The 16193-nt window shown below is 45.1% G+C and overlaps 1 protein-coding gene across 4 annotated transcripts in view; it reads left to right on the top strand.

Moving 5' to 3' along the window:
• spryd3 (SPRY domain containing 3) overlaps positions 1-16193 on the top strand; it is an 82137-nt gene that overhangs the window by 55927 nt on the left and 10017 nt on the right. For all 4 annotated transcript variants that reach the window (XM_033015435.1, XM_033015436.1, XM_033015433.1 and 1 more), the window contains one exon: positions 7173-7230. In XM_033015435.1, coding sequence (XP_032871326.1) covers positions 7173-7230 — 58 coding nt within the window. The remainder of the gene's footprint in view (positions 1-7172; positions 7231-16193) is intronic.

Raw genomic sequence — 16193 nt, 5'->3', positions numbered from 1 at the left:
TATCTTGAGAAACATTTCACACGTTCGATGAGTGGATTAGCTTGAGGGTCACACAACTGTCAAAACTTTCTCTTGAGACGCTCCGGGTCGTACGGTGACTTCAGCCGGGGTCACGATCGTCGCTCCACCATCGACAGGTTGATGAGTTATTGCCCCAGCATACACACACTGTCGTGCTCGTTCGTAAGCTTCATCTCCTGCGAGTAGAAGGAGCATGCTTGCACGGACCATTGCCGGCTTGTCATGAGAAGTTGCAGCAATTAACAAATCATACTGTCGCTCAAAGGTACGCCACCGCTGTCCAATTCTGCTATCGAAAACGAGTGGGTCAGGTTTTCTGAAACCTTCAGCCATGTCTGAGACTATGAAAAGCCTTGTAATTTACAGTCAAAGTCAAACCGAAATCCCACTTCTGACACCATGTGCAAAGTACTAATGATGCAGAGTCATTTTTTATCCTAACAAGTACTTTAATTTGTACACATACAGAGACCATCATGATGAATACTGTAGCCCTGGAATCATAAGTTAATATTAAAAAACAATATGGCTGCCCACATGCCACAAGGTGGTGGTAGAAGGGTAGAAACAAGGAACCGCAGAGCTGATTTACAAAAAAACAAACTCAAAGCACTGGAGTTTCAGGCACCATCTCTGGAGAACGTGAACAGGTGACGTTTTGAGGACCCTTCTTCAAACTGATTGTAAGGGGGGGGGGGGGTGAATTAGGCAAGGCAACTTTAATTAGGCAAGGCAACTTTAATTAGGCAAGGCAACTTTAATTAGCAACAATTAAAGTTGCCTTGCCTAATTCACCCTGCACCAACAGAAGCACCTTCCAATTCTCACATGACGGTCTTTAGTTTGAGAGGCCACATTCTGCCTTCTATGCTTCAGTTACCAACTGAACTGAAAAATGGAAAATGTTGGCTCGTGTTTTTCTTTTAGAAACATTATTGGTTCACACATTTACACGGGTCAACACACAATTCATTCATCATTTCAAGGAGCTGTTTAAATGAGGCCCCTTGTACTATGCGGGTGCACTCTAAAGAACCCATGACACTGTTTTAAAGAAAAGTGATGTTGTTGGTATCTGAGCCAATATTTATCTTTCGACCAGAGCCCTTTGGGCTGTGCTTTATCACATTATGGCTGCTGATCGTATGTAAATTGGTCACCATGTTTCCTAAAACACTCTAAATGTAGTTTAGTTTAGGTAGAAACTGGCCCTTTGACCCACTGAGTCCGCGCCGACCAGTGATTCCCGCACACTAGCACTATCCTACACACAAGGGACAATCTACAATCTTTACTGAAGCCAATTAACCTACAAACCTGCTTTGGAGTGTGGGAGGAAACCGGAGCACCCGGGGAAAACCCACGTGGTCATGGGGAGAACGTAAAATTAAATTTCTTTATTTATATAGCACATTTTTAGTCAACTTGCATTGACCCCAAAGTGCTTCACATAATTACATCCACACACACAGGCAAAGGTGGGTGAAGTGTCTTGCCCAAGGACACAACGACAGTATGCACTCCAAGCGGGATTCGAACTGGCTACCTTCCGGTTGCCAGCCGAACACTTAGCCCATTGTGCCATCTGTCGTCCCAGTCGAGATGGAACCCGGGTCTCTGGCGCTGTATTGCGACTCTACCACTGTGCCACCATGCCAACTGTTTAGGCGTTCACTTTAAAATAGTACTTCATTGACTGCAAAAGACTTTGGGATTTTCTGAAATTTTGGAAGCAACTATGAAAGGTCATTATTTTTTCCCTAAAGTGGATCAGAAGCTTTTTAAAAAAAATAATAGAGGGGAGTGTCTTAATTATCGTCAGTGTGTTTTGATTTTTAACAGTCAACAAAGAAACCATAGCTGCTGTAATCACGGGTGTTGTCTCATAATCTAAAAGGAGCAATTATTAATGAATTTAAATGTCATCATTTGAAACGTGAACTGAGGAATATTGTTGCATCATGCAATGAGATCATGGTGGATCTATGATCCATCTCATTATATTCCCAACCTTTCCCCAAATCCATTCATAACTTTTGATTAGCAATGATCTAATATCATTATATCATATAACTATTAAAACTCTGGTCTTGGATGTGTGTGTGTGTGTTTTCACATGCGATTCACATCTCCTCGAAAACACGACGATGTAACGGTGACATTTTTACATATTCCAGTAGATATTTACCTCAAGATTTCAAAAATCCCCTCATCTGAAAATTTGATTCCTCATTTCCCGAGGTATTTACTAAAATTGTTCACCAATCTGACATCTTTTTAAAATCTAACGTGCTGAAGCGAGCTGGATGCCGCTACAATGCCTTTGCTCCTCGCGGCAAGCTGCGCAGAATTTTCAACGCGCAGGGGCACTGTTTTCCACGAGCTGCGAGTTACGTGGCCAGGCCCTCCCACTCTGCCCCCCCCCTCTCTGCCCCCCCCTCTCTGCCTCGGCCCCCCTCCCTCTCTGCCCCCCCATGTGGGGGGTGGTTAATGTGTGTGTAACGCCGAAGGTCGCCCCCACCCCCCACAAGGGGACGGGACCCAACAGATCCCCCTTGGTCTAGTCTTAGATAAAATCAACAATGGATCAAGCATCAAATGCCATTTATGAAAGACTATGCCAAACTTATTCCATCCTTTGTGTGTCAGGGTTTGCTGACCTTGCTCCCTAGAGGGTCTGGCCCTGATTTTTAGACGAAGTTCTCATATCCTATATTTCCCACCCATTGGAAATATTTTATCTCGGCCTTTCCCATCATTTCCCTTTACTATCCGGTTTCCTCCCATACTCCAATGACAAACAGGCTTGTCGGTTAATTGGCTTTGGTAAAATGTTAAATTGACCTTGGATAATAGGATAATGCTGGTGTGTATGGGGTGTATTGGCGAAGACTCGATGGGCTCAAGGACCTATTTGTGTGCTGTATCTATAAAGCCTAAAGTAAATCCAGATAATTCCAATTGAATCACCACTTCAGTTTCCAATTGCATGGAGTGCAGCCTTATGTAGTATAATCTTTCTTGATAATTTAAACCCTGGAGTTTGTGTATCATTCTGGCAATCCACAGTGCAATCTCTCCAGGGCCAATTGATATTTCTTAACATGTGATGCCCAATACTGCTCTACATACTCCAGGTGTGGGCTTTATATAGCTGTAAGATAGCATCTGTTCCCTGTACTTTCATCTGCTAAAGCCGAACGCCAGCATTTCATTACTCTTATGTCATTGTGTTGTGCACCTCCCCATGATATTTCAATGTACAAAGCCCTCTAAATGTCTTTAGACCGCTACTGCTTTCAGCTCTTCATTTAGAAAGTGCTCTGTTCTATCCTTTTCACGTACAAAGAATCTGACCTCGCATTTACCTGGATTGATTTCCACTTGTCGTGGTGGGCGTGCCTATTTCAATGGTACTTTAGTGACACATGTACCTAAGTACAGTGACATTCTTGTTTTTGCAAACAATTTGGTGACAATTCTACTATACATCAGACACAATCATACTTGTACAAGAGTCTACACACTGAGTCCTTACACAAGAGTCGCCACATTTCCAGCACCATCTTGTACCCTGCAAGCCCAAAGTTTTTAAAAATGTTAGAGTCTAAACTTGCCCATAAATGCCCCTTCTCCTGGTGCCGGCAGTGGGTTGGATTTGCAGGGTCGGCCTGGCCAGGCGATGTTGTCGATGTTCTTCGCCACCGCTTCCTGCCGCTGCAGGCTGCATCCAATCTGTGCTCTTGGCGTCTTGGAGCGGCACCCGATCTACTTGAGCCCCAGGCTGCTGCGGGGCCTCCAGCGGCCTACTCCACCGACTCACTCCAACGCCTCCTCGACACCGTCTCGTGAACACATCGTCCCTCACCTCGCACCCCAGCCTGCTCACCGGCATCGATCGTTTCCTCTGCCTGCCGCCGCTGCCATCTTGAAGGATGCTTAATCTATTAATGCTATACACCACACACAGTGGCACCTACCTTTCTGTCCTTGGCAAAGTTGCATAGATGATTTTCTAATCCATTGCATAGAACATAGATCAGTACAGCACATAAACATGCCCTTTGGTCCACAATGTCTGCGGTGAACATGATTCCACGATACGCTAATCTCTGCCTGCACATGATCCATATCCCTCCAGTCCCTGTATCCATGTTCCTATCCAAACGCCTCTTGAACACCACTAGCGGACCTAACTCTACTACCACCCAGTCAAGTGGGATGTTTTTAAAAGTGTACTGAAGAAAGCTCAGGATATGTACGTCCCCATTAGAGTGGAGGGCAAAGCAGGCAAACGTAAGGAAGCTTGGCTGACATGGGAAATTGAGGCATTGGTCATAAACAAGAAGGATGCATGGGACAGGTATAGGCAGCTGGGATCAAGTGCATCCCTGGAGGAGTTTCGGGAACTAAGGAATAAACTGAAAAAGGAGATCAGAAGGGCAAAAGGGGCCAGGAGATAGCTCTGGCGGGTAGGATTAAGGCTGCTCTGGAAGGTTAGATCTAACAAATGGTCTCCAAGGAAGGAAGCAGAGGGTGATGGTGGAAGGTTGCTTCACGGACTGGAGTCCTGTGGCTAGTGTTGTGCCTCAAGGTTCGGTGCTGGGTCCGTTACTGTTTGTCATCTACATCAATGATTTGGATTCTGGGAGTGTGACCACTCTCTGTGTAAAACAAAACCTGTAAAAATACAGTGAATAGTTCAGTGAACAATTTCTGATGGAGAACCTGACCAAATTATTCTGGAGATCTACATATGTAATGTCCATACAAATCCCTCTGTCCACTACGTTTGGTTTAGGTTGATTATTGTCACGTGCAGAGGTGCAATGCAAGGCTTTGTTTTGAACGCTATCTAAGCAAATCAGATAATACTATACATAAATACAATCGTCAAACTTGAGTACAATGGTAGTACACTACTGTAGACAGTACAATACTCTAGACCAGTGATTCCCAACCTGGGGCCACAGGGGAGCCACAGAAATTTCAGGGGGGGGGCACAGAAATATTTTGGGATTTAGGGGGCCACAGGTTCAATGAAGGGGGCCACAGAGCTATCTCCCTGGTGCCTTCTAAATTTTAGTTCTAATCAATTTAAACCTATGTAGTTGAAATATTTTTGATGTTTGTGGAATAGAATAAAAGAGAATATTTATGCAATTAATAGACTGATATTTTTATGGGAGGTATTATAAATATTGAAGTACTTTTTTTCCGCTAATAATGTCGGGGGGGGGGGGGGCACAGAAAAATTAAAAGATCCCAAGGGGGCCAGGAGCTAAAAAAGGTTGGGAACCACTGCTCGTGTAGACAATAGAGTACAATACTGTGGAGTCAGAACCTTTTTCCCAGGATGGAAACGTAAAATTCTCGGCATAGCGTTTAGATGAGAGGGGTAAAGTTTAAAGGAGATGTGCGGAGCAAGTTTTTTTTTACACAGAATAAGTGCGTGGAACGTGCTGCCAGGGGTGGTGGTGGAGGCAGATATGATAGTGGCATTTGAGAGGATTTTGGATAGGCACATGGATATGGAGGGATATGGATCATGTGCAGGTAGATAAGAGATGGTCTTGGCATTATGCTTGGCACATTGTGGGCCGAAGGACTTGTTCTATCTTTTATGTACAATAGATTGAACAAATTGGAAGTTACCGAGTGCAGAATATAGTTCTCAGCATTGTAGCTCATCAGTTCCATCGACAAAGTCCAATGTCCGCAACGGGGTGGGGGTGAATTGGACAGTACCCTAGCTTATGGAAGGACTCTGTAGGAAGGAACTGCACATGCTGGTTTAAACGTCAGAGTCTGAAGAAGGGCCTCAACCTGAAAAGTCACCCATTCCTTCTCTCCAGAGATGCTGCCTGTCCCGCTGAGTTATGCAGTATTTTGTGTCTATTATGGACGGACTGTTCAGGAGCCTGATAACAGGGGCAAGAAGCTGTTGCTGGGTCTTTAGTTGCTTTTTCAAAAATGTCATCCAAACATGACCCACTTTTTACAACCACTGATCATTGAAAATTTCCAAGGCATACAGTCGTACTACTGCTAATTATAGGCCAGGCTAATTTGCTGGCAATAGATCTTATGCTAATTGCTCTATGATTCCCAGTTCGTACTCCCAGTTGCCTTTCTTAAGCTCTGATAATTCAATTTCCAGTTTTGCTCAGACTTGCGGGGGCAGAACAAAGATACTGCTCAGAATACTACATTGGTTTCCATGTTTGCTTAGTTGATGTCACTTAATACATTTGTTGAGTCCCTGGCTTTTGAGGCAGGTCGAGGTCTTGAGATTGTATCTGTATTCAAACTATTGAAAGATAAAAGGAACAGCACAGTGGACAAATGGTAATGTGGGAAGATTTACGGTACCACTGATGGTAGAATTCAGGCCACGGACTTGGGTAATGGAACATGCCACACTAATACATGGCAGAATTGCTTGTGCTCTGCTGGGACAGATTACGGACATTTAACGCCTTGTGTATCCTGTACAGCGCTTACTCTTTGAATGATAGATGGGACAGTATAGAGGGGAAAAAGCGAATGAGGAATGATCCCGATGCAAAAAGCCGCCTGTCCATTTCCCTCCACAGATTCTGCCTAACCCGCTGAGTTCATCCAGCACTTTGTTCCCGTTCAAGATTCCAGCATGTGTGGTCTCTTATGTCTCCAGTGCAGAGGGAGCTTTACTTTGTATCTGGCTTACGGTATCCCTTCCCGAGGAATATGAGAGGGGTTATTTATCCAAATCATGCCATTCCTGGGAACACATAAATGTGACCATGTAGAGAGACCTTTACTCTGTATCTAACCGATGAGACTCCTGTCGTGGGAGCAGATGATGGAACAGCGTCAGGGGAGTTTCACTCTACATCTAACCTGTACTGTGGTCGCATGAGCACATTGAGCCGAGAGGCTTGTGTCTGTCTTGTGCAGCTCCATGATTCTCACAAAGAAGCCAATTTTTTGTACATTGAGCCCATGAAAATCAATCTGTAGGGATGCCATTCATTCTTGATGTCAAACAGCTCCCAATGTCTGTACGTCGATGGCCAGGATCATTGCTCCCTCCCCCTCACCCTCTCCCCCACCTGCCCTGGAGAAAATACATTGACAAAGAATTTGATAACTTTCCATTTCCCTTTTAGGATTACCCCAAAAATCGTCACCCTGGCTGGAGTCGAGGGTCTGTGGCCTATCATGCAGGTATGAAACTATTCTCACAGTTTGGGGAGTCTGAGCCACTTTCTATAACTGTTATCAGGTCTGGGGTAGTATCTGGTGTTTGCCCCTTTGAATCGCAATGTCAATAATGCACTGTGTTTGGTGATTACTCGGGACGACAGATGGCACAATGGGCTAAGTGTTCGGCTGGCGACCGGAAGGTAGCCGGTTCGAATCCCGCTTGGAGTGCATACTGTCGTTGTGTCCTTGGGCAAGACACTTCACCCACCTTTGCCTGTGTGTGAATGTGTGTGAGTGATTGGTGGTGGTCGGAGGGGCCGTAGGCGCAGATTGGCAGCCACGCTTCCGTCAGTCTGCCCCAGGGCAGCTGTGGCTACAGAAATAGCTTACCACCACCGAGTGTGACTGAGGAGTGAATGAATAATGCGATGTAAAGCGCCTTGAGTATTAGAAAGGCGCTATATAAATCCCATCCATCATTATTATTATTATTATTATATCGACTCATTCTCTTCTTCCCAAATGCACACCCCTGCTATGTAAACGGATCCACAACACCTTCTGATGGTGTTTCAAGCAAGTGGATCTCTCGGTGGGAGAAGGAACATTTTCACAAAAGTCAAAGAAGATGATTGTTAATGACAAGCGTTTTAATATATGACACAACAGAGAAGAGGTATGCAGTGTTTGAATATATAACAAGTGGGGGGGGTGTAGAAGTGAAGAAAGTGGGAGAAGGGTGTGGGTAATGAGAGGATACCTGAGTAAAAGGACATTGTTGATGGACACAGTGCATAATCTGGATTAGTTCGGCATGGAGCAGATTGGGAACGTTGTCAAGAATATGAGGTAGATGTGTCAGGGATGGGAGCAAGGGAGATATGTGGTCATTCACAAACCAGAACAGAGGTCTCAGCAGTAGGGACTACGCTGAGGCACATTTTAAAATCTAACCAAAGCTTAAAGAGATAAGAGGAAACCATTTTTCAAAAGAAAATCTGTAAACTGTGGGCTTTGGGAGCAGATTGAGATTTGCGTTGTTGAGGTTAGTTGTAGCAGGCTTGATTGGGAGCTGAATGTTGTTGCAACTGAGGTGTGCATGTAGCTGCAAGTAGCCTCTTACCTTCGTGAAACAAGAGGAGTGGTTGTAGCTTGGAATAATCAATGTCGCAAATCTGGGCCAAAGCTTTTTGTCAATAGGAACCACATTTGTGGTTTAAAGTATAAGGGGAGAGGTATAGGAGACTAATGAGCAAGAAGATATATTTTTTAATATCAGTTCAGTGACTATTGAATAGCATCTTTAAGTCAGCATAGTAAGTATGGGGACACAGGAACTGCAGATGAGGGAATCTTGAGCAAAACACAAAGTGCTGGAGGAACTCAACAGGTCAGTCAGCTTCTGTGGAGGGAAATGGACAGATGACATTTTGGATCAGGACTCTTCTTCAGTCTGAAGAAGGGTCCCGACCTGAAACATCACCTATCCATTCCCTTCACAGATGCTGCCTGTCCCACTGAGTTCCTCCAGCACTTGTAGTAAGTACAGATGTTCACCACTGGCTTTTCAGAATAATCAGTTGGTGGGAATTAGGCTTGTGGCAAAATCCTTAGCGAGCTCGACATCATTGTTACTTTATCATGGTTACTTTTTTGCATATCTTTCATTCATTGTTCTTTATCTCTCCACATCATCGTCTATATCTCTCGTTTCCCCTTTCCCTAACTAGTCTGAAGTAGGGTCTCGACCCGAAACGTCACCCATTCCTTCACTCCAGAGATGCTGCCTGTCCCGCTGAGTTCCTCCAGCTTTTTGTGTCTATCTTCGGTTTAAACCAACATCTGCAGTTCCTTCCTACACTACACCATCACCTGTTGACGAGATGTTGCAATTACAACAGAATCACTTTGGCATTGAATCTACAGGGAACTTGTAATAATTGGTGTGGCAAAAAATGGATACATTTGAAATACAAAGAGAAAGTGCCATGTTCCTTCAATAGATCGGGCAGAATCTGTAGAGAGAGAGAGAGAGAGAGAGAGAGAAACAGAGTTAGCATTTCCGGTCGATACACTTTTCATTGGAACTGCAGGTAGCAGATTTTGTTCTGTAGACGTAAAAGATATTTACATTCAATTTACGAAAAATATATTACATTCAAAACGGTTTCCACAACATCAAAGTGGTTTCTAACAAATTTGTAGTGTACTCATTGTTGTAATTTAGGTAACACTTTTTCCTCTTCTTTCCCTTCCCCATCCCCTCCACCCCACCTGTAGCTTCACAGTTCACAAATAATAATGAATAATGGATGGGATTTATATAGCGCCTTTCTAGATACTCAAGGCGCTTTACATCGCATTATTCATTCACTCCTCAGTCACACTCGGTGGTGGTAAGCTACTTCTGTAGCCACAGCTGCCCTGGGGCAGACTGACGGAAGCGTGGCTGCCATTCTGCGCCTACGGCCCCTCCGACCACCACCAAGCACTCACACACATTCACACACAGGCAAAGGTGGGTGAAGTGTCTTGCCCAAGGACACAACGACAGTATGCACTCCAAGCGGGATTCGAACCGGCTACCTTCCGGTTGCCAGCCGAACACTTAGCCCATTGTGCCATCTGTCGTCCCACAAAGCGTTGATCCTTTGGTCCCACACCATCTGTCTGTTCATCTCTGTTCTTTGGCCAATCATCTGCCCATCAAAACAAACCCTGACCTGTATCCATGTGTTACTTGGCAGACTATGTACTGCCCCTCCTCACTTCAAACTTTCTCCCCCCCCCCCCTCTGACCACCACAATCAGTCTAAAGAAGGGGCCAGAAGATTGAGGGGGGATCTTATAGAAACTTACAAAATTCTTAAGGCGGTTGGACAGGCTAGATGCAGGAAGATTGTTCCCGATGTTGGGGAAGTCCAGGACAAGGGGCCACACACACAGTTTAAGGATAAGGGGGAAATCTTTTAGGACCGAGATGAGAAAAACATTTTTTACACAGAGAGTGGTGAATCTCTTAAGGGGTTGGACAGGCTAGATGCAGGAAGATTGTTCCCGATGTTGGGGAAGTCCAGAACAAGGGGTCACAGTTTAAGGATAAGGGGGAAATCTATTAGAACCGAGATTAGGAAAACATTTTTCACACAGAGAGTGGTGAATCTGTGGAATTCTCTGCCACAGAAGGTAGTTGAGGCCACAGTTCATTGGCTATATTTAAGAGGGAGTTAGATGTGGCCCTTGTGGCTAAAGGGATCAGGGGGTATGGAGAGAAGGCAGGGATGGGATACTGAGTTGGGAACCTGCAGTTCCTTGTTTCTACTGGTATCAAGTGGTGTCAGCCGAGGCTTATTTGGTATTACTTCTGCCCATGAATGAATAGATTGTGAATTACCTTTCTGTGAATGTATAATATCCTTGGCACTGTTCCTAGACAGGCAGGGGAGCTTGCATTGGTGTACAGACCAATGAAGTATGGTCATTCATCGCTGCTAATTGAGGAGTCTTAACCATGCATCAACGCAGCCCTTTAGTGAATAGCAAACATCAGTGAGATCAATGATAATAATAATAATAATACATTTTATTTATGGGCGCCTTTCAAGAGTCTCAAGGACACCTTACAAAAATTGAGCAGGTAGAGGAAAAACATGTAAGGGGAATGAAATAAATAGTAGAGACATGACTAGTACACAAAGTAAAGACGGAATACAATTCAAAACACAATATGAGGCAATTAATGCACAGATGAAAAGGGAGGGGGACTTGGGGCTAAGGATAGGCAGAGGTGAAGAGATGGGTCTTGAGGCGGGACTGGAAGATGGTGAGGGACACGGAACTGCGGATCAGTTGGGGGAGGGAGTTCCAGAGCCTGGGAGCTGCCATGGAGAAGGCTCTGTCCCCAAAACTGCGGAGGTTGGACTTGTGGATGGAGAGGAGACCGGCTGATGTGGATCTGAGGGACCGTGAGGGTCGGTAGGGGGAGAGGAGGTCAGTGAGATATGGGGGGGGGCCAGATGGTGGAGGGCTTTGTAGGTGAGGATCAGGATTTTGTAGGTGATCCGGTGGGAGATGGGAAGCCAGTGAAGTTGTTTGAGGACTGGAGTGATGTGATGCCAGGATTTGGTGTGGGTGATGTACAGTCTGCTTTTGACAGTGTTAATTGGGGATGAACTGTTGATCACATTGAATGACGGTGCTGGCTCGAAGGGCTGAATGGCCTACTACTGCATCTATTGTCTATGTATCTATGTATTTGAATGTCATTTCCTTCCTCCAAGGACAAGAGAAGACGTGCCAAAACCTTTCATGGGCTGACCCTTTGTTTCATAACTTTTCACAATAAAAATCAACTCACTGGGGAATACGATCCTGATTTCCTCTATCTTGACATCCAACCCTGCTTCCAGGAGTGAAGCCCAACTTACTCCTTCAAACCATGCTGTCTTGTACATCTCATCCCGGTAAAAGAAACATGAGAGTAATAGATGGATAGGGTGGATAGGAGATAGGATGGATGCACTGTCCTTTACCGATAGGGGAATTGAAAATCAGAGGACATAGGTTTCAAGTGAGGGGGGAAAATTTAATAAGAACCTGAGGGGCAACTTTTTACACAAAGGGTGGTGGGTGTATGGAACGAGCTGCCGGAGGAGGTGATTGAGGCTGGTTCTATAACAACATTTAAAAGACATTTGGACAAGAATAGGAAAGGTTTAGAAGGATATGAGCTAAATGCTGGCAGATGGGACTAGTGTAGATGGGGCATGTTGGTTGGAGTGGGCAAGTTGGGCTGAAGGGCCTGTTTCCATGCTGTACCACTCTATGGCACTAAATGGGATGCCTGTGCATCTTATATAAAATTGGATAGGCATATGGATGAGAAGGGAATGGAGGGTTATGGTATGAGTGCAGGCAGGTGGGACTAGGGGAGAATACGTGTTCGGCACGGACTTGTAGGGCCGAGATGGCCTGTTTCCGTGCTGTAATTGTTATATGGTTATATGTTCTCCATTCAGTGATTTGTCCTTTTGCCTATCAATAATATTGTATACCATGTTTATACCCAAGTTGGTGGTCTGTCTCTTAATGTTACAATGCTATGTGCCTGAATCCTTTCTGAAGATGAAGTACTATCTCTAAAGATAGTACAATTATATAAAGCAAATATTAAACTCGGATATTCGCATTATTACCATGTGAATGGCAGCAAATTCATTGCGTGAGTCACTGGAAATAGGTGGTATAGCTTAAACTAAATTCTCTCATGGAAAATGGTTGCTGGTCCTTCATTGTCACTCGATCTAAATCCTGGACCCCCCCCCCCCCCCCCCCCCCAACAGCATTGAGACCACCTTCAACCGGTACGACTGCAGCTCGCAGCAATGTGGAGCAACATCCATATCCCACATGATGCAACGTTACACAGGCCCAGAGGATTGGAAGAAGCAAAATGACAAAACACTCCTGGTTCCTGGTCTTTTCCAGCTTCCATGTAGATGCATTGTGCTGACCTTTGGGACTGATGCTGACCTCAGGGGTAAAGGTCCTCAATGAAGTGGCCAGAAGACAAGACAGAAGACAAGGCTGAACTCGAGTGACATGTATTGAGTCAGCAGTTACTCGATGAAACACATAGAGCCCCGCAAGGTTTCTGTCACTCGTTTTGAGGATAATGAGCGTCTTGTGTGTGCTGTGTGCCAGGATGCTGGAGGTCTTCGTTTTCCAATCTTTTGAGTTCTTTCGCAATGGTTTTTGTTGTGACAGGGCTTCTACGCTTGAAGAAAAGAAAATTAGAAATCTGTTCCCACCCCTGTGTCTCTTCCTAAGTCTATAATTGTTTTCTGTTTGTTCCCATAGTTACCAGTGAAACACTTGTAAACATTGGCAGCAGCTAGCTGTGTATGGAATGGAAGTGCGTATGTAGACAGCCCTGGCTGTAGGCTTCATTCAGGGCTCCCATGTCAAACTTCTCATACAAGCCCACAGGATGTGAAGTGACCAGCAGGGAAGTTAACGTGTGCACTGATGACATCAATGAGAAAATAAAGAGCGAGAGATACCATGAGCTTTATTAACTTTCTTATTCCAAAGTCAGAAGACTTAAGTGAAAACAGATTTGCTCTCGATTAACAAAATACGTCAAAATATGCTTTTGCACTTGCAAAAAGAATTCTGTGTTTAATGGTACTTTATTGTCACAGTTACCTAGGTACAGTAAACCCTTGCTTTCACGGACCTCTTTAGAACTGATTTTGGTTACAGTGGACAGACCTAACGCTGGCTGCCCGCCCACGCCACCTCCAGCTCTCACCGCCCACCCTGTTGCTTACAGCCTCAGCTACCCACGCTACCCCCTGCTCACACTGCTTCCAGGCAGCGCAGCCACCACCACCGCCGACCCTCACACCGACCCTAACCAGAAGATTGCTCCCGATGTTGGGGAAGTCCAGGACAAGGGGTCACAGCTTAAGGATAAGGGGGAAATCCTTTAAAACCGAGATGAGAAGAACTTTTTTCACACAGAGAGTGGTGAATCTCTGGAACTCTCTGCCACAGAGGGTAGTCGAGGCCAGTTCATTGGCTATATTTAAGAGGGAGTTAGATGTGGCCCTTGTGGCTAAGGGGATCAGAGGGTATGGAGAGAAGGCAGGTACGGGATACTGAGTTGGATGATCAGCCATGATCATATTGAATGGCGGTGCAGGCTCGAAGGGCCGAATGGCCTCTACTCCTGCACCTAATTTCTATGTTTCTATAATGGAGGCAGTGTAATGGTGAAACAAAGCCATTATAGAATGCACTTTAAAGAGAATGCTAAGTCCTGCACTGTAGTTACTCCTCCACGCTGCACTGAATCACATGCTTACATCAAGTTACAGTGCCCTCCATAATGTTTGGGACAAAGACCCATCATTTATTTATTTGCCTCTGCACTCCACAATTTGAGATTTGTAATAGAAAAAAAATGACATTTGGTTGAAGTGCACCAGAATAGAGAGATGGAACGGTGCCCAGATTGAGGTTGTCGGGATTTATGGTAGGGTTTAATTCAGTTGACACAGAATGTTTTTTTTCTTCTTGCATGTGAGACCAATTCAAGAGACTATAAATATGGTAGAAGCAATAAGTATGGATGGCTTGCATTGGTGTCAAGTTAATGGAAAGTGATTGCATGGCAGGCCAGTGAGAAATGGATTGACTGGGTTTTGTGTTTCAATGGGTTTAAGAATTATGGTGATCATGAGAACTCTGGCATCTGCCCCAAATCCCTGCCTATTCTGGACCATGTATCAGAACAGTACATCTGAGTTATTTAATTTAAAATACTGCACTAATGCCAAGTTCTACATTAAGAAGCTGCAAACTACAGAGTCTTTCCATTAGCTAATGGTATTTTTTCCATACATTCCATCTTCATATCTGGTGAGCTCAGCCAAAGTCAAAAAGTGAGGCTGAAATTGCAACCAGATCTGTTAATATTCAGGATGTCAAAGGTGTCAGACTCTTTATTTTTGTGTAGCAAAGCCCAAAAGCACAATCAATTGACCTCAAAGTTTTCCTCTTCCCATGCCCACAGCGCAATGGAGAGTCTGCCAGGAAACATTGGGAAGAAATGGGATATGTTACAATATACAAGACATAATGTGGGCTGAATTCAGCCCCAATATATCCCTCACATGATGGAGATGTACAGCTTTAAAATGCAGCACCATTTTAGTTGCATTTACATAACACCTTTAATGTTGGGACGTTTCCCATAACGCTTCATTGGCATGTTCAGTTTAGTTTGGTTTAGAGATACAGCGTGGACTCTGGGCTGAAGGGTCTGTATCTCTGTATCATGGAAACAGACCCTTCAGCCCAGAGTCCACGCTGACCATCGATCACCCCTTCACACTAGTTCTATATTATCCCACAGAAACATAGGTGCAGAAGTGGGCCATTCAGCCCTTCGGGCCAGCACCACCATTCAATATGATCATAGCTGATTATCCAAAATCAGTACCCCGTTCCTGCTTTCTCCCCATGTCCTTTGATTCTGTTAGCCCAAAGAGCTAAATCTACATCTCTCTTGAAAACATCCAGTGAATCGGCCTCCACTGCCCTCTGAGGCAGAGAATTCCACAGACTCGCAACTCTCTGTGTGAAAAAGTGTTTCCTCGTCTCCGTTCTAAATGGCTTACCTCTTCAAGGACTCTTTTCCTGAGTCTGGCGTAGTCTCCGCTGGCACAACTCGGGCGATGTTTGACCTCATAGTCGATGTCAGCTTTTGAGGAAAGAATGCTGCCAAGGTAGGGGAAGTGGTCAACGTTTTCATGAGTGGTGTCGTCCACTTTTATAGTGGGCTGGGTAGACGGCTGGTTGGGTGGAGGTTGATGTAGGGCCTGGGTCTTCTTGATATTTAAGGCTAGGCCCATGGCTCTGTATGCCTAGGCAAAGGCATTCAGGATGTCCTGGAGGCCTTCTGTGTAGTGTACTGCAATGGCTCAGCCGTCCGCGTAATGAAGCTCCATGATGGCGGTGTTACTGACTTTGCTCTTGACCTTCAACCTATTGAGGTTGAAGAGCCCACCGTCAGTTCTGTAGATAATTGTGATCCCCTGTGGCAGCTCTTCACCAATGTGGTGAAGTATGGCAGCAATGAAGACAACAAACAGGGTGAGTGCGATGATGCATCCCTGTTTGACCCCCGTTTCCACAGTGAAGGGCTCAGACTCAGAGCCGCAGTTGCTGAGCACAATGCCATCATGTAGAAGCCTCAGTATTCTGATATACTTGTCGTGACATCTGTACCTTGATAGTACCTTTGGGACGACAGATGGCACAATGGGCTAAGTGTTCGGCTGGCAACCGGAAGGTAGCCGGTTTGAATCCCGCTTGGAGTGCATACTGTCGTTGTGTCCTTGGGCAAGACACTTCACCCACCTTCGCCTGTGTGTGAATGTGTGTGAATGTGTGTGAGTGATTGGTGGTGGTCGGAG

Source organism: Amblyraja radiata, chromosome 46, assembly GCF_010909765.2.
Source record: "Amblyraja radiata isolate CabotCenter1 chromosome 46, sAmbRad1.1.pri, whole genome shotgun sequence".
Classification (NCBI taxonomy): domain Eukaryota; kingdom Metazoa; phylum Chordata; class Chondrichthyes; order Rajiformes; family Rajidae; genus Amblyraja; species Amblyraja radiata.
The sequence above is the reverse complement of the archived record's forward strand: the minus strand, read 5'-3'. Positions and strand labels throughout refer to the sequence as shown.